The sequence below is a fragment of the Panulirus ornatus genome, chromosome 26, assembly GCF_036320965.1.
Source record: "Panulirus ornatus isolate Po-2019 chromosome 26, ASM3632096v1, whole genome shotgun sequence".
Classification (NCBI taxonomy): domain Eukaryota; kingdom Metazoa; phylum Arthropoda; class Malacostraca; order Decapoda; family Palinuridae; genus Panulirus; species Panulirus ornatus.
The window spans coordinates 1,232,089-1,253,431 of record NC_092249.1 but is presented as its reverse complement, the minus strand read 5'-3'; the positions used below and the strand labels follow the sequence as shown (position 1 = coordinate 1,253,431).

Below are 21,343 nucleotides of genomic sequence, written 5' to 3'. Positions count from 1 at the left end.
GGAATTACTCGAGGATTGACAAGAATTTCTTACAATCCTCTTTGTCTGGGAAAAAATTATTTTGATGTTATAAGGTATTGATATATCTATTGTTATACTGAGGACTAATATCTTTAATTTCTAGTATCATAGTATGGTGTTTTTCATTTCATTGCAGCTGAAAACTAGCGTGGGACGTAGTCGTTGTTTCTTACGTTATTGTTTGGTCCATCAGTGCATGGGTGATGTTATTCAGCAGTGCCTTGACAATCATGCAGTAACTAGACAGTTCTACCAAGATGGTGCTCTGATGCTTGATCAAAAGCTCTGCCCAGCTCTACTAAATATTCTTTATCAGCTGTGTGATGTATCATTCGATTTACCCCCCACGGGTCATGACCTTGATGTTTCCTGGCCAACATATGCACGGTAGGTTGCATATTCAATATTTTGTTATTACTTTGATAAGAGGAAGAGAATAAACCAGAAAAACTTTGTGATGAAATATGTATGATGAAAGAAATATGTGATGAAATATAAATATGAAATGGGATGGACTAAATTGGTAGTAAGGGAATGGATGAATGAATATTGCAAGATACCACATGAAGCCGGAATGCTCAGGGCAGTAGTCATTACATTGCATCATAAGGTCCTACACCAGGGCTTCCCAGAGTAGGGGTTCTTACCACAACTGAAGTTACAAAGTTTGCTTTTGGGACAGTGAACCATCCTCTCAACAAGCAAAAAGGTTGCCATGGGGATCATGAACGGTGTCAATCATGAAACTTGGGGTTCATGTGTGAAAGCTCTGTCATAAATTTAAAAAAAATCATCTTTAGGAAGAGTCTCATAAATGTGAGATCTACAAATCATGATATTAACCAATAAGACTGTTGAAATAAAGGCATTTTAGAACATTTAGCTGAGAGAGTAATATAGAAAATAGGATTGGTCTGAGTGATATTAAATGCAAACGTAAACAAGAAGAGGAGAACCATAGTACTTTGATAGATTTGATCAGAAACAGATGAACATGGTAGGAGATGTGCAAAGGAAGGTTTACTCTAGTGAATAAAGGTAGCCGGAAAAAAGAATCAGTAAGAATACAAAATATAAATTCTAAACTGTTAGGCCCATAAATGGTCATAAATGGGGTCCAAAATTCGTTTGTAGCATCATGAACTTTCCTTCAAACAAGTGTAGAGTTCTGTTGTGCAACCCTGAATGGGGGCAAGTCTCTGAATAGCTGTGAAAATATGATTTTCTCGGGGTGAGGCCAACTAACTGTCCATTGAGGACAAGATGGTTTCTGAAGGTGCACATAACTTGTAGATTTGTATGACCAAGTGAAAGGTTAGTAAACAGTTTATGTGTATGGTAATGTTAAAATTCTTTAAAATGGTTAATTTGGTTTTGAAACAAGTTTATGTGGAGCAGGTTTAAAATATTAAAAAGTATATAAATGTGAAAATGAAGGCTTGAAATTATTTTTTTGAAAGGTAAGTGGTCTAAATTTGGATATATTTGCAGTCAAACAGTCTGTAAGCTAATGATTAAACTAAAGTTAGTTGAATAATTGTAAATTAGGTATTAGTGGCTTATGTGCCCATGCCACTCCCACTATGACCTTTACTATGTCCACTTATACCAAGTTCACCACCATCACCATCCATGCCATTCCCACCACAATTCCTACCAGTGAGGTCATTACACAGTGACAACAGATAATGGCCTTGCCAACAACTCACTTGCCACACACTTTCCCTATTGCTTCACTGGGTGGGAAGATGCACTTATGACTGCCACCAATGCACTCTTTCCCTCCTTCAGAGGGTTGGGTGGGAGGTACAGTTGTGGAGAGTCAACATTTCTCTCACGAGGCCCTCCTAGGTGGGTGGGGCTGGGGTTCCAGGTAAGTTAGCTATCAAACTGGTCACTTGTCACCTTCCGTGATAACCAGATGGAACTCCTTCCACGTTCCTGAAAGATCAAAGAGAAACAGTTCCACGAGTTATGTAACAGTCCATGGCCCAGCACCAGTATGCTTTTTTGACAAATGATTATAAATACTGTATGAAAAGTTATCTTAGGATGTAAAAATTTATTAATTATCTTTAAAATATTTGGTTTATAGCTACATATCTAAAAACTGATGGATTCTTGTTGTTTCGCCATGGCCTCTACTTAAATCTTAGTCCCTAGAAAAAAAATCTGCTGGACGTTAAATGTCACATTAGTGAAAGCACTCTAAATTTAAGTAGATTTTCATTTAATTTACGTGTGTTTTTGTTTATAGTCCAACATGAAGTATAAAGAGGGAGACTGAAGGAAATGTGGTCAAGAGACATTAATAATGAAAATGTTGGAGGTTGTTCAAGTTCAGCCAAGCCTGATAACTCGATAGCCAGGTTGGAGGTGCCACTCGCCTGAGTAGTGATCTTGACACTTGAGGAAGATTGTCAGGCAGACATTTTATCAAGACCCAAGTCATGTGTACGCTATCACATTAACACTCGAGTTTTTCTGTTTTATCTGTCAGGGTCTGCAGGGTGGGTATTTTTAGGCAGTGTTGATACACTGGTTAATATATAGTCTTGATTAAGCAAGTATTATTACTTCGTTACTTTATGTACGTCAATTATATTACGATTTACTTTAACAGGAGTACTTCATATTTTGACTTCTGTTACTTTTTTCAAGTACATCAGTAAAAGTGTTTCCTTCATTACCTTTCTCGATGGCAGTTGTCCGTGTGGTGAAGTGTGGTACAGAATCTTGCGGTTACCGTATCAAAGGGTGCCCACTGCTTCCATGGAATCATATACTCAAACTTGTCTGGAAAAAAAGGTTTAAAGAGAATATTAGGGATCATCTGATGTTTTTTTGGACTTCAAACCCATTCACTAATACCTTTCCCATGCCTGCCCTCATGTATGGGCCATGGCCTCTCTTCCAATGTGACACTAAAACCAAAGACATGAGGTGGTTGACACCACCAGATGTGGCCAACCACACACCAGTCTCTTGTATTATTCATGAGTCTAAGATGAACGTGCATCACATCCAAATTCAAAATGTTATTGACAATAATTGACAATAGGAGAGGGACCCCCAGCCATAGATGTATGTGGCTAGCATGTTCGAAGTGAAGATATGAGAGGCATAACATGTGTGAGGTTCATGGGGAGTGAACCCAGGGACTTAGAACCCCTCTCTGTGAATGTTCTATAGATAGACTTCCATCTGAGAGGGATGCTTAGAGTCCATAGATTAAATTTTACAATTAAAATTCTTTCATGAAGTCACTGGATGGTTACAAAAAGGTATAGTGAAGTGGTGTCTTGATGTTTAGGATTAGTTGTTGGGAACTTGTGTTGGTGACTGTTGACAGTAATGTTTGACTACTTTAGTATGATAGTATGACTACTTTAGTATGATAGTATGACCCAGAACACCACAGTATGACCCAAAAGCACAACAGTACAACCCTTTAACAAAAAATACTTTCCTTGATGAGGACATTACCACCACTGGGTATGATGCATCACTTTTGACTTGATCCTTAAGGTATGAGGTCACAAGTTAGTTAATCATACCTCAAGTATAGTAGGTAGGGTGGTGAAGGGGAGTTCATAGATACAGGCAGATGACAGGATAAGAGGTGATAAAGAACTGTTTGCCTCACCATCTGTCATTAGCAGTGTCATCATGCTTCAGTATGTGTCAGCCTTCTGTCACATGGTGTCAGCAAATTCCTAAAACCACTGGGTTTTTATTGGCAGCCTTTGGACAGGTGTGGCACAGTGTCCTGCTACAGCTGGGCAAGCGTCACCTGCCAAACTGTTATGTAGGCTTTGTATAAGTACACCAGCAGAACTATTCTGAGACTATAAATATACCTGCTACATTATCTTGAGAGACTGTGTAAATACACCTGCTACATTATACTAGGAGACTATGTAAATACACAGGCTGTGCTGTCTTTACAAACTATTAGATCAGAGCTGTGTTGAGGAAGAAATACAGGAGAATGTTTGTGTTGATATAAAGTTGTTTGTGTGATTGTGTAGCAGTCAGCTATGTACAACATTTATATATATTCAACTTATAAGTGTTATCCGTGTGTGTATATATAAATCCTTCATGGTAGCTAAGATGGCAAGGGCAAATGAATAAACCAGTTAAGTCCATCTCCTTAGCGATATAAATATAGATACCCTAGCCTAAGCCAGTTACCCAATTTATCGAACTCCCAAGATTCGAATCGGTGCGCTCGACTCGAGCCGACCTGAGAATGCGTCACGGTCAGCGTTGCTAACCACTACATCACCGAGGTTATGAATGATATTTAGCGGTATGGTTTACGCCGTTAATTTAGGTATGTTATGTATTGAGAGGCGGGAACAACTTACGGTCTGACATCTCAGCCAGTCCCAAGGAAGACGAGTGCTAGTCACCTTGCATGGAAGTAAAGCAGTACAGTGGTTCTACTAGTAATTTAGTCATTATCTGCACCTCAGTTAATGGGGGGGGGGAGGGGAAATAAGATTTTCGACACAACAGCAGAAAAAAAAAATGCAAGACTGGGACAACCGTCGCCGACGAGAGTACCGCCTGGCAACGTAACTCGCCTAACGAAGCTCCGAACAGGGCCAAGCGGAACCGTCCCACCGTCCCAATCGAAACTCACCATCCTGTTCAGCTAAGAATGTCTTATTAGGGGTAAAGAAACGCCATCATCCATGTGGGAACACGACAAACTGGGGGAATGGCAACCATCTCGGGATCCCAAATACATTTTTGACGGAAAACCGTCCAAGATACCCAAAGCACAGCATAATGAGGACAGGCCAACAAAACTGTGGCTGAAAACACTTGGGAATCGGCTGGCAAAAACAATCATATTGCCCCCCAAGAAAAATGTCTCAAGACATCAGTGGGACAAAACACCTCGACTCATAGCAGAACAAGGGACAACTCACCTCAAATGAGAGGAACAAAGGAACTGGAGAATCGGCTTGAAGCACAAACTGCACCACCTTGAATCACTTTGTGCACTTGTTGACACGCTGCCGTCTGGGAGAAATGGTCGCTTTCTGTACAACTCCCTATCGTTAGTATTAGGGGAGGGGGTATATCTTAAAGAGAACGGTGCAGGGGGTGACGAGTTTGACTTCTTTCTTTTGCAAAAAGTACCTGTGTAACCCGGGAATTTCCTCGCATCCCAAAAGTGTCTCAGGGCAGTGTCCAGATGCGCTAAAGTCTGTCGAGTAGCGAGCGGTGAGATCACCCAGTACCACATACGCTGGTGAAGCCCGTAGTACGACTCTGAATATGTAAAAAAAAAAAAAAAATTACCTTTTATTTCGTGAGTTACATGTTAAACAGACGTATCCCAGCAGATGTTTACTGAGGTGTAGTTGATTAAAATGTTTCTTGGCTCACAGGCGGTGATAAGAAATTGTTGTACTAACATATAACACTGTGTCTGTTGTTGAAATGTTTTGCCAAAGTCGAACTGCAAAAAAAAGCCGGTCATTCGTTCTGGAATGATGGTCAACATATTTACATCGTAAATTTGGCAGAGGTTGGTTGTTTGCTGGTGAAGTGTCAGTGTGGGGTGCCTTCTGTTGCCAGTGGTGGGTGCGTCGCATTGGTGGCGCTTCTGGCTTAAGTCACCTGGTACTTCCCCAGTGGGGTACCCTCCTCTTTCATGGGTACTTCCCTAGTGGGGTACCCTCCTCTTTCATGCGTACTTCCCCAGTGGAGAACCCTCCTCTTCCATGCGTACTTACCCAGTGGGGTACCCCCTGTTTCATGCTTACTTTCCCTAGTGGAGTACCTCCCGTATCATTCGCACTTCCTCAGTAGGCTCCTTGCCTTTATCATTCGCACTTCCCTACTGGGGTCCCTGCCTATATCATGCGTACTTCTCCACTGGGGAGGATCAGTGGAGTCACCGTCTTCATGACGTACTATGGTCACAGGAAACAAGAGTCACGCTCTCGCGTATTCAATAAAGAATAATTAGACATATGTTAATGTTCATGACGACGTTAAGTGTCGTAAATGTGAAGACACTGAGAAGGAACTTGTTACATGACCCTACCACTAGCGTTACTCATACCTTCCTCCTCCCGTGTGTACACTGGGGTCATGATATGTTAGTGTAACGTTCCGTCTACCAAGTTGTGTATGTGTGGATATCCTTGGTGACGTCAGCTAGGGTTGGCCGAGGGGATTGTCGTAGTGCTTAAGTACGACGGTACGACCCTTGAGCACGACGGTATAGTCTTAGGTTTGGAGAGCCTCTCCTTTTTTATTTGAACATCGGATGTTATGGCCTCTCTCTCTCTCTCTCTCTCTCTCTCTCTCTCTCTCTCTCTCTCTCTCTAGACCTGACCCTAGGGCGTGATCCCATGGCCTTCGACCGATGATTTGAAAGGCATCACACCCAGGGGCTGCACCCACACACCGCAGTGCTCACGCTGAATTACGTGGTCCACACACACACACACACACACACACACACACACACACACACACAAGCAACAATAACTACGAATTGAAGGCCAAGAAATTGTTCTTGAGTATTTGTAAGGAAAAACTTCTGAAATATATGTATTATGACCCACATAGAATGTCCTGTGTACGTGTATAATGATGCATACATGTGTGTGTGTGTGTGTGTGTGTACACCAGAGGAGGATGTGAGCGAGGCAGGCAGGTGATAGTGTGTGACGTGTTCAGGTGGTGTCATCGTCACATGCAAGGTGCTGCCCCCCCCCCCCCCCCGCCACCTGACGGGACGCAGGTCACATCAGGTGACACCCCCCCCCCCACCTGAGGACCGTGTCTGCTCAATATTATAACCATGAGGCAGGCTGGGGGGGGGGAGGGGGGAACGTGGTGGCCAAGGACAATAGGTGAGGAAGGTCTGATATGTTGGTCACACCATTTAAGTCTCATGACCTACATATGTAGTCATATATATATATATATATATATATATATATATATATATATATATATATATATATTATCCCTGGGGATAGGGGAGCAAGAATACTTCCCACGTATTCCCTGCGTGTCGTAGAAGGCGACTAAAAGGGGAGGGAGCGGGGGGCTGGAAATCCTCCCCTCTCGTTTTTTTTTTAATTTTCCAAAGGAGGGAGCGGAGAATTGGGCCGGGTGGGGGTGGTCCCTCGGGGGCTCAGTCCTCTGTTCTTAGCGCTACCTCGCTGATGCGGGAAATGGCGAATAGTTTGAAAGAAAAGAAAAGAATATATATATATATATATATATATATATATATATATATATATATATATATATATATATATATATATATATATCCTTCATCTTGAGGTGCGTCTTGCCTGGTGGGAGAGGTTACCAACATTACTGGGTTTCCCGGAAGATGTGTGAGAGTTGGGTGTGGGGAACCCCACCCCCCTGTGAGACAAGCTGCTGCTGCTGGTTGTGGTGTTACCATGGTAACGGAGATGTGGTTGTGGTGTTACCATGGTAACGGAGATGTGGTTGTGGTGTTACCATGGTAACGGAGATGTGGTTGTGGTGTTACCATGGTAACGGAGATGTGGTTGTGGTGTTACCAAGGTAACGGAGACGTGGTTGTGGTGTTACCATGGTAACGGAGATGTGGTTGTGGTGTTACCATGGTAATGGGGATGTGGTTGTGGTGTTACCATGGTAACGGGGATGTGGTTAGGTCTCTGGGGTGTATGGCCAGACCATATGATCCCTGGGTACAGTACAACACTGTATTCCCCCCTCCCCCACCCTGGGAAATGAGTGTGTTGTTAGCCAGTTGTGAGGAGGTATGAGTGTGTGGTGTTCACATGCCTGACGCACATTGCTCAGGATTTCCTGTTACACGCGTTTGTATTTGCCAGTTTGAACATGTTTACCCTGAACGGTCAGACACGTGTGTGTATACTCTCTCTCTCTCTCTCTCTCTCTCTCTCTCTCTCTCTCTCTCTCTCTCTCTCTCTAGGAAGTGTGGGGGTTGGTGTCGACTGTGGTCGGGCTGGGGGGGGGGGGGGGCAGCCTAAACCTAGCCACCTGTCACCATGTGATGCTCACACGTCACAACACAGGAAGTAGATCCTGCACGACGCCCTCCCATACACACACACACACACACACACACACACTCGCTCCCTCTCTCTCTCTCTCTCTCTCTCTCTCTCTCTCTCTCTCTCTCTCTCTCTCTCTCTCTCATTAACACTTATACCATAGGCAGAGAGAGAGAGAGACTCATGGGGAGATAATGTAGCGCCACACAGGAAGACAGAGAGAGAAAGACTCATGGGGAGATAATGTAGCGCCACACAGGAAGACAGAGAGAGAGTGAATGAAGTGAGAGGTAAACACGTGACAGATAAGATACCCGGAAATACAGGTGTTGTCGTCATAAAGTCACAACACCCGTCACTTGCTGATGGTCTGAGGTCACAACACCACAGGGACGTGTAGGGCATCAATGTCACCATACTTGACCACGGAGTACTGACCACTGTCTCTTGTTGCAGGCACGGTGGCGGTGTGTGGCGCCCTCCCACCCGGACCGTCTCTCTCTCCTCCCTCTGTTCTTACACCTCCCAGGTCAGTCCTGCCTCTACGTCTCCCAGGTCAGTCCTGCCTCCATGTCTCCCAGGTCAGTCCTGCCTCCATGTCTCCCAGGTCAGTCCTGCCTCCACGTCTCCCAGGTCAGTCCTGCCTCCACGTCTCCCAGGTCAGTCCACCTCCACGTCTCCCAGGTCAGTCCTGCCTCCACGTCTCCCAGGTCAGTCCAGCCTCCACGTCTCCCAGGTCAGTCCTGCCTCCACGTCTCCCAGGTCAGTCCTGCCTCCACGTCTCCCAGGTCAGTCCTGCCTCCACGTCTCCCAAGTCAGTCCAGCCTCCACGTCTCCCAGGTCAGTCCTGCCTCCACGTCTCCCAGGTCAGTCCTGCCTCCACGTCTCCCAGGTCAGTCCTGCCTCCACGTCTCCCAGGTCAGTCCTGCCTCCACGTCTCCCAGGTCAGTTGTTTACCATGTACATGAGTATCTCAGCTGCTGTAAGCACCAGGAGGGTCCTGCTCTACCCTCACACTACTGAGCACATCCTGAAGGTTCCTTCTACAGGATGTTGTGGAGGCCTCCCTCCCACACGTGGTCACCTCGTGGTCGTGGTAGTGTTGTGCAATCACATTAAAACTCCGGCTGACACAGGCTACTGCTCTCATACCCCCACACCCACACCCACACCCTAGTGTTGTACAGGAAACTGTGGTGCAGCGCTCCCCTGTGGCGCAGGTGGTGGGTGGGTGGGGCAGGTGGTCGTCCCCTGTGGCGCAGGTGGTCGTCCCGTGTGGCGCAGGTGGTCGTCCCGTGTGGCGCAGGTGGGGAGGATGGTGCAAGGTGGTACATGGGACCTGGGAACCATCCAGGTGGTAGTGAGGGGGGGGTCGTGAGAGTCCCCCCCCCCCTGCCCACATTGATCATCTGCGTTATAAGGTTGTAAATCATCGTCCGCAGTAAACTCTTCTTATTTCCACTCGTCTCGCTACATGTGTAGGCATAACAGTGCTATATGGGATGATTCTCTCTCTCTCTCTCTCTCTCTCTCTCTCTCTCTCTCTCTCTCTCTCTCTCTCTCTCTCTCTCTCTCTCTCTCTCTCTCTCCTGGAGCGCGTTTAAGGCCGCGCGCGCACCACAGGTAATGCTGGCCTCTACCACGTGGCGGTTCTGCCTTTGTCTCAGGTGAGTGAGGAGGTGAGGGGTGAGGGGAGGGGGTGCAGGCCGGGCCAGGGGGGTGTATATTTAGAGTGCCAAGTGCGACGACCATCATGGTGTGAGTGGCACACTGCCTGACCTCCTCACACACTCTCCTGTCATGATATATATATATATATATATATATATATATATATATATATATATATATATATATATATATATATATATATATATATATATATATATATATCCTCAGCTTCTTATATACGTTTTCAACATTTAGTGTATGTTTGCCAAATATGAATGTATGATGGGAGAGTGTGCGTGTGTGTGTGTGTGTGTGTGTGTGTGTGTGAGGGCCGTAATGTACCTGGGTATGGGTGAGCAACAGTGGACGTGATGTATGTGCACCTGACACCTGGCCTTCACAGTTTGCCAAGGGACGTGTGTCCTGCCTGGCGCTACCACCAGGAGGGGGGCTCACCAGGCGGCGGGTCAGGGGCGCTCCTACCACAGGTCAGGTCAGGCGGCGGGCTAGTCTGGTGGAGGGAGGGGTGAGGGTACACGGCTTTTACCAGAAGACTCATGAATAGTTTTGCTTCAAGTGGCGGCCATGACACAGGTAGAAGTATGCCCCTGTAATCACCATCGCGGCTAAACCAATAAACTAACGATCATAAAATAAAGATAAATACGATGGAATAATGTGAGTTCTCAGACCTATGTGTAAAACGTAAACACACCACATCTAAGAAGAGAGAACAGCGACAGAGAGACATCTTTACCTACCTTGTTTAGAGAAAGAAGGAATCACAGCGTTGAGTCCTCGTGTGGCTGGTCGTTACAAACTATGGGAAGCAGCGAGTCGCGTGCCATTACCGGGCTATACGCAGGTAGAAGTTTACACCAGTGGGTCCTTAACCTCAGTGTGTGTTCACATATCATCCTCCTCGACCCCTCCGTCCAGCACTGGTACACGTCCTTCCTGACGAAGTAGGTGGATCATGGTTGAGCCATCCATATCATCAGATGATTCATAAAGTGGCAAGGTATGATCACTTCTCCCGTGTTGTGTGTGTGTGTGTGTGTGTGTGTAGGGTAGGGTGAGATGTGGCGTATATACACATATTTTTAGCATGTTGTTCGGGGAAGGAATGTCCCAGTTTAAGAAATGTTTGGCCACGTTGTGGTGTGGTCTGCCTCGCCCGCCAGTACCACCCTTGTCTTCATTATTAGTTACTCTTACAGCTGGTTCCTAGCGACACTCACCCTCCTCTGTATCATAATGCCAACCATGATTAGTAAGGCGTCCGTATATAGCATGAGCCACATTGTGGTAGAAGCAGGTGTGGTGGGTGGGTGACCTGAGCGACGCGTCGGTAGGGTCGTGACCCGAGGCACCCACCTGGGTGCAGTTGTCTTGCTGTTGTTCGGCTCTTGTGTTCGTAGTGCGTCGGCATCAGGGTGTTGCGTGGTGTGGTGGTTGCTCCGTCACACGAGGTGCCCTTGTCCTCCCCGCTGTACGTACATCCGCCTCAGCCCTGCGTAGTTGCCGTCATGACCTCACCATCTGTTGTCTTTGTCCTCGACCTCACTATATTTACGTATGTCTTTCTCTTCTCGAATCTTTCCTGCGTCTCCTGCGTTCAGCAACGTGCCCCCCCCGCCCACCTCCTCCTCCTCCTCCCCCACCCGCACCAGTCCACCTCCACTCCTCTTCCCCCTCTGGAGGACAACAGTAACCTGTGCTGACCCGACCCTCACCGTAGACCATTAGTGCAGTCGTGAGCGTCGTGCCTCAGTACATGACCCCTGGTCACTGTAGGTATTATCCCTACCTGGCTGAGGCACGAGGACCTCGTATGTAAGTGTCATGGATTCTGATTATTTTCGTATGCCAGAATCTCATATTGTTGTTGTTGTGCCAAGTGCGTCAGCTGGGGTGGCTTTGTGCTGTCCGATGGTGCTGGGGGAGAACTGGGGTACCTCTTACTGGGGGGAGGTCATGGTGGACAATGGGTAGGTGGGGGTGGAGGGGGGGGGGGCACTGCTGGGTAACGTTAGGAAAGTCTTCACGTGGGTGTGAGGCCCTCCATGTGGCAGCTGTCAAGGCCATCACGACCCCATGACTTCCACCAGCATGAGACCCTAACGACCCATGACCTCCACCAGCCTGAGACCCTAACGACCCATGACCTCCACCAGCCTGAGACCCTAACGACCCATGACCTCCACCAGCCTGAGGCCGTAACGACCCATGACCTCCACCAGCCTGAGACCCTAACGACCCATGACCTCCACCAGCCTGAGACCCTAACTACCCTTGACCTCACCAGCCTGAGGCCCTAACGACCCATGACCCCTCAAGATGAGACCATTCCTTCATTAAAGCACATGACTTCTGCACCAGACGACCCTAACGCGACCTGTGTTGATATAGAACATAGATGATGATGACCTCCGGGACCTGGGTGGGGGCAGGGAGATAGCAGTATATATAGATGACCTTGAGAGCGTCGTGACGGGAGGAGGGGGGGGGGGGTACAGCTGAGGCAGGTTGGGGTGAGTAATGTATCTTGAGGTGTCTGGCCTCACGCGCCTCCCACCACAGTGGTCACTATCACGCTCATGTACACCACTACAGTGGTCATTATCACGCTCATGTACACCACTACAGTGGTCATTATCACGCTCATGTACACCACTACAGTGGTCATTATCACGCTCATGTACACCACTACAGTGGTCATTATCACGCTCATGTACACCACTACAGTGGTCATTATCACGCTCATGTACACCACTACAGTGGTCATTATCACGCTCATGTACACCTGGACGGGTCCTGTGCCTCCCGTAGAAGGCCACTAAGAAGGGGTCTGGGGAGGAGGGGAGTTGAAGAGGCTGGAAGTCGTCCGTCATCACTTTGCAACAAGAGAGCAAGTGAGTGTTTTTCCTGAAAGTCACATTTCCTCGCATCTTCCAGGTACTGCCTCCCTCACACTGGATGAATATACCAGGAATAAGAGGGAGACATACTTAGTAGTGGACGTGATCTTCAGAAATAGATGTTAATAATATTGTGTTTATGAAAGAGTGATGCAAGGGACGGGGGCCGTGGGCACGTTCTGAATCATGCACCTGGCGACGGTGGCCAACCATTTACACATGAAGTGTGGTGAAGCGGCTACAACCCTGGTGGTTGGCTGAGTTCATCACAGTGTTCATATGTGTGACGCTACTCATGATGTACTTCACATGTGCGGGTCGAGCTGCCTGTACATGATCTTCACAACACAAGCAACAAAGTAACAGTTTAGTACAACTGAGGATATGAATGACACAGAGTGTATGGAGAAGGGAAACGTACTGTTTATATTCTCTTGCAGTACTTGTGGTGAACATATTGATCTGTTGGCGTCTGAGTATCTTGTTCTGTTTAGCACTGATCCAACAGTCTTTAGAAAACGAGTTCCGCTCATACATCATTATCTTTAAGTCAAAATATTTCATTTAGTGTTTAGGAAATGTTGATTTTCGTTTTTTGACTCACGCGGACAACTGTGCGTCCGTATCATCCAGCACGTCCTGCAGGAAGTTTCACAATGATGTAGAATGAGACATAAGACTGATGGTGCGTCCGTAGCATCCTCCACTAACCTCAGGAATGTATAACACGACGACTGTGATACATCTTAGCCGATTGGTTTAGGAAGGTAAACCATAATAATGTTTGATATATATCGTGAATCTACGTAAATTCTGAATACATTCGTGATTTATGGATTGATGCCAAAAAGGGTTTTCGTCATTAATGGCTGGCGAGGCTGGCGATAATTTTAAACAGTCAATCTGTCATTCTTGCTGCACATGGCCGCGCAGGGTTGCCAGACCCGTCCAGCTGCCGATATTCCTGGTGTTGCTTGTTGCCCGGTAGAATGCAGGCAGGACCTTCGCCAGACATATACATCATTACCATGATTTGTGAGGCGTCTGTCATAACACAGGAGGAGGGGATGGGCTGGGCTGGGGCCAGGACGCAGTCTTGAGAGCCGGTGTTCTTGGCTGACCAATGATGTGGTGGAATACCACAAGATATTACGTGGGGGGGGGGGGGGGGGATCATGCCTGGCGTGGTCTTGCATAACTTGGCATTAACTATCTTCTTTCCAACAGAGAAACATTATCTCGTATGTTTTTGTCAGAAGCAGCCACTGTGTCCATCATGTAGACCAGAGCTGAACACACATGTGCCACACGTTTGATTGATTATCTGTATTTTCCAAGCGTCGTGTTCAGTTCCATGTTGGATAACATTCCTGTACGTGATGGATGATTGTGGGGTCGAGACCTGTGTGACTGTGTGTCGACATAACACAAGTGTAGGGTCGGATCGTCTTGAATGACGCGTGCTCGTATCGTCACCTGGTGTGTGGTACACTGGTCACTAGTGCCACTGGTTTGCTTGTTTGTTGGTCGTGGTGGCTGGCGGTGGTGAAGGACATGTGGAGATGGTGTGGAGGAAGGTCGTGCTGGTGGACTCAGTGGAAGATATTTACGGTTGTGCTGGCATGTAAGGGGTCGTGGTGGTGATGGTGAGGGTCATCTGGTCCATAAGGACGGCGGTAGTGATGTTGGTTGGAGAAGGTTGAGGACTTTGTGGGTGGTGAAGGATCATATTGGCGTAGGGTGTTCCTGGGTAAGGAGGGTGGGGGGGGGGGGGGTGATGGGAGGGTGTTAGGCAGAGTGCCAAGGGGTTGGTGGAGGGAGAGGAGTTATTAGTGCCAGGCGGAGGAGGGAGCCAGTCAGTGGGCAAACCTCCTTGTGTACACATATACACACACACACACGCAAGACGCTCCTCTCCCAGCCTGCTTCTGCTTCTGCCGTCCATCTGGTGGTACAAACCTCCCATACGTCCTCAGTCTGGTGTTAGGGCACTCCCTGGGCTGCCATACTGGGGCCAACATCTCCAGTGCTTGTGTACGGGGCGAGTGTGTCTCTCTAGTGGTGGCCAGGTGAACCGTAGGACAGGACGGGTGCTCACTAGCCCATTAGAGGCAAGAGAGAATGCTCCAGGTTGGTCACTAGTCCATCAGAGAAGAGGAAGTAGAGGATGGGAGTCGTGGTGGGTAGTAGCCACCAGAGTAGTTGTGGTAGCCACTGACCGTTGTACCCAGGATTGGTCAGCAGCTGATGGGAGAAGAGTAGTTGTTCTTGGTGACCGTCAGTAGTGCCACTGTTTCGTCCGTAGCCCATCAGAAAAAGACCCTTAGGGAAGGTGAGTGGCGGGAAGGAAGAGGAGTTGTGGTAGTGTTGGTAGTTGACCAAGTGTGGTCACCCAGGAGGCAACCCCCTGTAGTAACCTGATAGTTCACTGGAGGTGGTAGTGTTGCCTCACACTTGACCAGACACCAGCGAAGGAGGGGACCTGCCCGTCCACGAACCAGTCACCAAGGACCACAGTAAGTGTACCTCACCAACACATGTACCTTCCCTGGTCAGCCTACATATATGATATGTACTTCCTTTATTTGATGCAAACTTCTTCATAAAGTGTTAAAATTATACTCCAGTAGCCAGACTCAGGCACCTCGGGAACCATGACGTGTTCTCAGGTATAAGATATTTACGTATGAGCCACAATCTCTGTTTTTAATGTCAATTCATTTTCTGATTTTTTCCCGAAGCCATTATCTCGTGGGAACACCTGGGTCGTCAGTAGACAACTTGTCATCTACATGTTGAACTCTACGGACAATTTTTACTTAAATTACTTTGATTTCTTGATGTTGTGCATGAGCTTACCTCTAGCTAAGGTACATTGTGTAACGTGAGGCAGCTAAGATTATAAATCTCATCTACATCAAGTAAAGACAATGTTTATGGTAATCAGATGTTCTCAAGTTGCCTGTTCAGTGTTTGTGAAAATCACATATTTTCTGATAGCATTCTATCATTCGAGTTATCAATTTTCATATCGTTTAAACCTCTTTATTTTCATTTGCTTTAATTTGTAAATCGCCACATTTTCTCACTCGCCAGCCATACCATTCTGAGCAAATCTTGTGTTATGATGGAGTGGTCTATGTGTGTGTGGAGGCTTGGTTCTGCTGCTTGGCAAGCTCTGGTCGTGATGACTGGGTCGTGTCATTGTGGTATACTCCACCAATGTAATTCGCAAGGTTTGAGTTATGCTAAGGATTTTGTGCGGCACGTCCTGTGTAAGGCGTTGATTAGCCTGTGACGTAGGGCAGAAAACTGGTGGTTTTATTGACGGAGGAGATATAGCAGCTGGTCAGAACGACGGAGGAGGTATGCCAGCTGGTCAGAACGACGGAGGAGGTATGGCAGCTGGTCAGAAGAACGGAGGAGATATGGCAGCTGGTCAGAAGAACGGAGGAGATATGGCAGCTGGTCAGAGGGACGGAGGAGATAGATGGGCCCCTTTAGTTAGTACACTGGACGTTGTTCACGTTTCACTACAAACACCTCTCTACTAACACATTGTGTTCACGTGGAAGACGGAGTCATTAAACCCAAGCGGCTGTAGAAATCTTGCTTCTGTATTTTATGTAATATTTTGTTACTTTTTACATATTTATGTAACATCAGTAAGAGTTGTTCAGTGACATCACTGCAGGATACAGATGCTATCTTCCTGAAATGTTATGGTTCATGATAGTGTGTGATGACACATGGTCATCTCATGATGGCACTACCACCCTTGCGTATAATGACCCTTAATAATCAGGTCAAGAAGGGTCAGGTCAGGCTATCCAACCCTAGGGTCGTAAACCTCGTCGTAAATGGGTTGGACTGTGTTTATAATGCTTCAGCTGGTGTGGGCGATGCCACCTGACACAAGGGGTGAACAAACTTGGGCCATGGCGCACCGGACGTTATATACATAACGACACTGATTAATATTTGGTGTACGACGGGCGTGGCACGAGTCGGAAGATGGGGGACTGTTTGGTGCTCCCTGGGCGGGGTTGATACTCCACAGCCAGTGTGCACACCCGAGTCTGGACGTGTCATTAAGGTGTGAACCCACGAGTCATACTCCCCAGACTGTCTCCAAGCGGAAGTCGTCACCCAGGCCACTTGCTGTCAACCTCCGATGATATAATCATGGTAATGATTCTTGTTTCATACCTCATCACATTCCCATTAGATTTGTGTTCTTGACTACACTTGTATGAACTTCCTTCATGATCCAGTGTTCACACCAACGATAATGGTCAGTTGTTAACACACCGAATGCGTTGGAACCTCTGATAAACTGACATTATTTTGTTGTTCACAACATTGTTCATGTTTCATTCACCTTAAACATACAACGACCCAACTCTCAGGTTCTTATACATTAAAATGTCAGTAAGTCTGATGACCAGAGAACATGACGCTGTGCCACACGTGCCACAGTCACTAGAGGTCATCAAGGTTCATCTGCTGTCATCGCGTCCCTCACATTATGATCTTGGGAAGATCATAGTAAGGTAGCGGGTGTGGCAGCTACAGTCTCCAGCCCGGGCCACACACTAGCCAGGTACTCTAATGTACACCACGACCCTCGCCAGCCAGTTGCTGGGACGTCACCCGTCCATCATGTGCAACAAGAGACCAACCAACATGACGAATTCTACCGATCCATTGTCATGCTCTAGGATCGGGCACCACACCTCCTCCACTGACCTTCACATCCCAACGTCTGTCCTCGAGCGAATCTGAAGTGATCCTTCAGTCATGCACTCACTGGAGGATCACCACAGTGGTGTGTTAGAGCTTTGACAGTGGTATACCAGTGGTGGTAACTGACGAGTGTAGGTTGTCAGACCACACTGCTCATAGGTCACTACCTCGCCTACAGAGGTCAACCATGTCCTCCACAGAGACAACAGTTAACCCAACGTCGGTGATGCTCCCTCGTTGTTGTGTCGTGGTTGTACAACCGTCAACATGTATCATCATAGAAGGTGGTTGTTGTATCTGCAGATCCTCTCCAGTACAGACAGTACATTGTACATACCTGTACACAACACATCACATCAGTATTTCAGGTAAACTTCGTGGAAAAAAAAAGTCTTAAAGACTGGAACTGATGCTTCTCGTTGTGATTTCTGATGAACAAACTCAAAAAAGTTTATGTTTGCAGCTGCAGAACCTCCTACAAGGCTTAGTGTAATTCTTGTGGATTTGGATAAAAATATTGAGGTCGTTGATCCGAGTGTGTGACACATTAGTGAGGAACCATCATATGGAAGTCCTTGGCTGGGTGGACGCCCGGCCATCTTGCGTCGCTTCCGGCAATTGCCAGGTGTGTGTGTGTGTGTGTGTGTGTTTGCATATATATATATATATATATATATATATATATATATATATATATATATCCCTCTTCACGGGTATGACAAGGGAGGTTTTCACCCTTAGGTGCCCGTCCTTTAAAGTGTGCGTCTGTCCCAGTCACTTGAATGTCCCAGTAATGTACAGGTACATTACTGGTTCGGGTCGTTGCGGGTGTCCGCTACTCTAAATGCGTCCTGCTGTGGTTCTCGCGTTGCTCACATCCTCTCCAGGAATGACTCGTGCTTGGGTGCAGGAACTGGTTGATATTAGCATCATGTTGGAATGGCCTTCGATTCCATCTTGAGCCGTGGATCAGCAGGGAACATGTGGGTACGGGCCTCTCCATGACCCGTACATGTGGATGATTGGTGACCCATCACTCAGGGATGTTCTAGATGATGATGATGTAGCTGATGATAATGTTGTAGATGATGATGATGTTGTACATGATGATGATGATGTTGTAAAGGATGATGATGATGTTGTAAAGGATGATGATGATGTTGTAAAGGATGATGATGATGATGATGATGTAGCTGATGATGATGATGTTGTAACTGATGATGATGATGTAGCTGATGATGATGTTGTAGATGATGATGTACATGATGATAATGTTGATGTAGCTGATGATGATGATGTTGTACATGATGATGATGATGATGATGATGATGATGTAGCTGATGATGATGTTGTAGATGATGATGATGTTGTACATGATGATAATGTTGATGTAGCTGATGATGATGATGTTGTACATGATGATGATGATGATGATGTTGTACATGATGATGATGATGATGATGATGTAGCTGATGATGATGATGATTCCCATGTTGTGGGTGGTCGTCCCACGTGTAGTAGTTGTTGATGTTTATACATATGTGCAGAGCAGAGAGGTGAGGCATACCTGGCTGGCCCAGACCAAGGCCGCTCCACATGTATAAATACCTTCGTAAAAAGTCTCTTACGTGTGCTTGAAGACAGTGTCCCTCCTGCCCTACCAAGGTTAGGTTCACAACCTTTGTGGTGTGGTTCCCGTGTGACCAAGCGGAAAGTGATGCTAACCCTCTGAACCGCTGCTCCAGTTTCTCAACCCACAACCCACCCTATCCCATCCTCATCACACACACACACACACTGGCGACAGAACCACGTGTCTCGGGGGGGGGGGGGGAGGTCTTGAGTGTTAGGTTAGGTCTAAAAAAGAACAAAGATTCCTTCATCAATATCACACGTGGCACGCGCGACCAGATGCCTGCTGCGCTCCCCCCCCCCCCCCCTCCTTTCCTCCTCCATCACTCCCTCCTTCCCTTCAAAGTAGGGGGAGGGAGGGGTAAATACTAGTGCCAGTATGGTATCTTTCCCTGGAGTTCCTAGACAAGGAGGAAGCGGAGAGTTCGGCAGCCGAGGTGTCACGTGGTGAGAATAGCTCGTGACGTCACACGTTGTTTTCCCGGGAAAACCCGCCAGGCTGAGATGCGCGCCAAAATCGCCAGGGTTGCCAATAGTTCCAGCAGCAACAGGTGTGGCCCATCCGCTAATTTCCCGTGCTCAAAAGACATTTCAAGTACATTCTGGTGATTTAACTTGACAGTCACATAAAGACTGTCGTGATAACACCACAGGATTTATGGCAGAGGCGAACTTTATCAAAACGAAACAGTTCTTTGTTCAGACTTAAAACACTGTGGAATGTTTCCAAATTTCTTTGGCTCTCGCTACGGAGAATCAACAATTTAGTCCTGAAGTATTCCCATGAGCGGAGAGAGTGTTTATGACGGCCTGAACCTGATGGTATCATGAACTCAGGTGGATGACACCAGATGGGCAGTCAACAGCTGGTAGACCAGTTCTTTCTTCATCAGCGGTAGTCCACCTGCGCCAACCGCTTCCCAGAAGGCACTTGTGACCACAGGACAAGAAGGCTAAGGTTATATATAAAGTTTTCCAAAGCCTCGTCTCTTCTAGGAAGCCATGCATTCATCATCTTGGTCTTTACTGAAGTCTGGCTACTGAAGGACAGTCGGGGAGGAAAACGTTCGTTGGACTTGGAGGCGATTGTGACACGTAGCAACGCTCGGTTGCAGGTGGGAACAGGGAGGTGTACCTCGCCGAGGGATGGAGAGTGAGAGAAGGCTGGCACAGGGGCGTCTTACAGCCGGTAACATTGGTGGGGAAGGCAGGCCAGATGGGAGAAACAGGATGTATAATGTATTACAATACCGAAAGCTGCAGTAAACTTCCGAAAGGGAACTGTGTTGTTGAAGAATGGAGGTGGGTTTGAGTCCTGTGTCTTGGATATGGATGGGAGAGACAAACATGCTGAATGGCACAACAAAAGAAAGTTAGATATATAATTAGAACAGTTGAGAAGGAAAGTTGTGTGGGGTTCCAAACCGTGAGTCAGGACTGTATTGCTTTGGTTTGTTGCAACGGTGGCTGAACACACATACCTAAGTGGGAAGCCAGATAACTACACCAAGTTCTACTCGTGTAAGAGAACATTTCAGCAAGTTCTACTCGTGTAAGAGAACATTTCAACAAGTTCTACTCATGTTAGAGAACATTTCAACAAGTTCTATTCATGTTAGACAACATTTCAACAAGTTCTACTCATGTTAGAGAACATTTTAACAAGTTCTATTCATGTTAGACAACATTTCAACAAGTTCTACTCATGTAAGAGAACATTTCAACAAGTACTGGTTGATGTGTTTACACTTATCGCTAACAGCAGCAAACTCTAGGGTCCTTCCTGGGAACACCAGAACCCAGTGTACCTTGTCTTACACACACACACACACACACACACACACCCACACCCAGCCCATCTGGGTTGGTGGGACCCTAAGCGTCCTCGCTGGTGCTTGATGGAGCTTAGACTGAGGTGTAAAATCTCGGGCAATGACTTGGGGACGGAAGGTGCAGGTGACGACCCCATACAACCATCTGGGGCACACACACACACACACACACACACACACACACACACCTTCAATCTCAACATGTGTCTGACGCGTTTATGACCTCTCTCAATATTAGGATTTAAAAGTGTCGTTCACGTCTTCCATTGTGTCATGAATTTTTACATGACAGTGCATGACTCGTGGTATGACTCACGTGGACGGTAAACGAAAATGCCTCCTACACAGGGTCAGGGAGGTGACGTCACCACCGTAGCGAGGGATATGACCTGCTACATCACGTAGCGCATGCACCTCCGTCCCACAAGCAATATATCTTCGACATTGTGACCACCTCAAG

At 46.9% G+C, this 21,343-nt stretch overlaps 1 protein-coding gene and 1 long non-coding RNA gene across 10 annotated transcripts in view; one reads left to right on the top strand and one right to left on the bottom strand.

Moving 5' to 3' along the window:
* The window catches only part of LOC139757392 (uncharacterized), a 72,708-nt gene that overhangs the window by 10,650 nt on the left and 40,715 nt on the right, over nucleotides 1–21,343 (top strand). For 4 of the 9 annotated variants that reach the window (XM_071677827.1, XM_071677829.1, XM_071677828.1 and 1 more), the window contains exons 5-6: nucleotides 158–408; nucleotides 8,538–8,610. In XM_071677827.1, coding sequence (XP_071533928.1) covers nucleotides 158–408; nucleotides 8,538–8,610 — 324 coding nt within the window. Of the gene's footprint in view, nucleotides 1–157; nucleotides 409–8,537; nucleotides 8,611–14,511; nucleotides 15,190–21,343 lie in introns of those variants that run through there. The other 5 variants (XM_071677835.1, XM_071677832.1, XM_071677831.1 and 2 more) reach the window with 4 other exon arrangements.
* LOC139757397 (uncharacterized) overlaps nucleotides 1–21,343 on the bottom strand; it is a 244,962-nt gene that overhangs the window by 217,120 nt on the left and 6,499 nt on the right. Inside the window, exons 2-5 of the long non-coding RNA XR_011714617.1 lie at nucleotides 10,514–10,709; nucleotides 3,668–3,822; nucleotides 2,712–2,817; nucleotides 1,731–1,962 (exon numbers count right to left, since the gene is read on the bottom strand). This is a non-coding gene — a long non-coding RNA (uncharacterized lncRNA). The remainder of the gene's footprint in view (nucleotides 1–1,730; nucleotides 1,963–2,711; nucleotides 2,818–3,667; nucleotides 3,823–10,513; nucleotides 10,710–21,343) is intronic.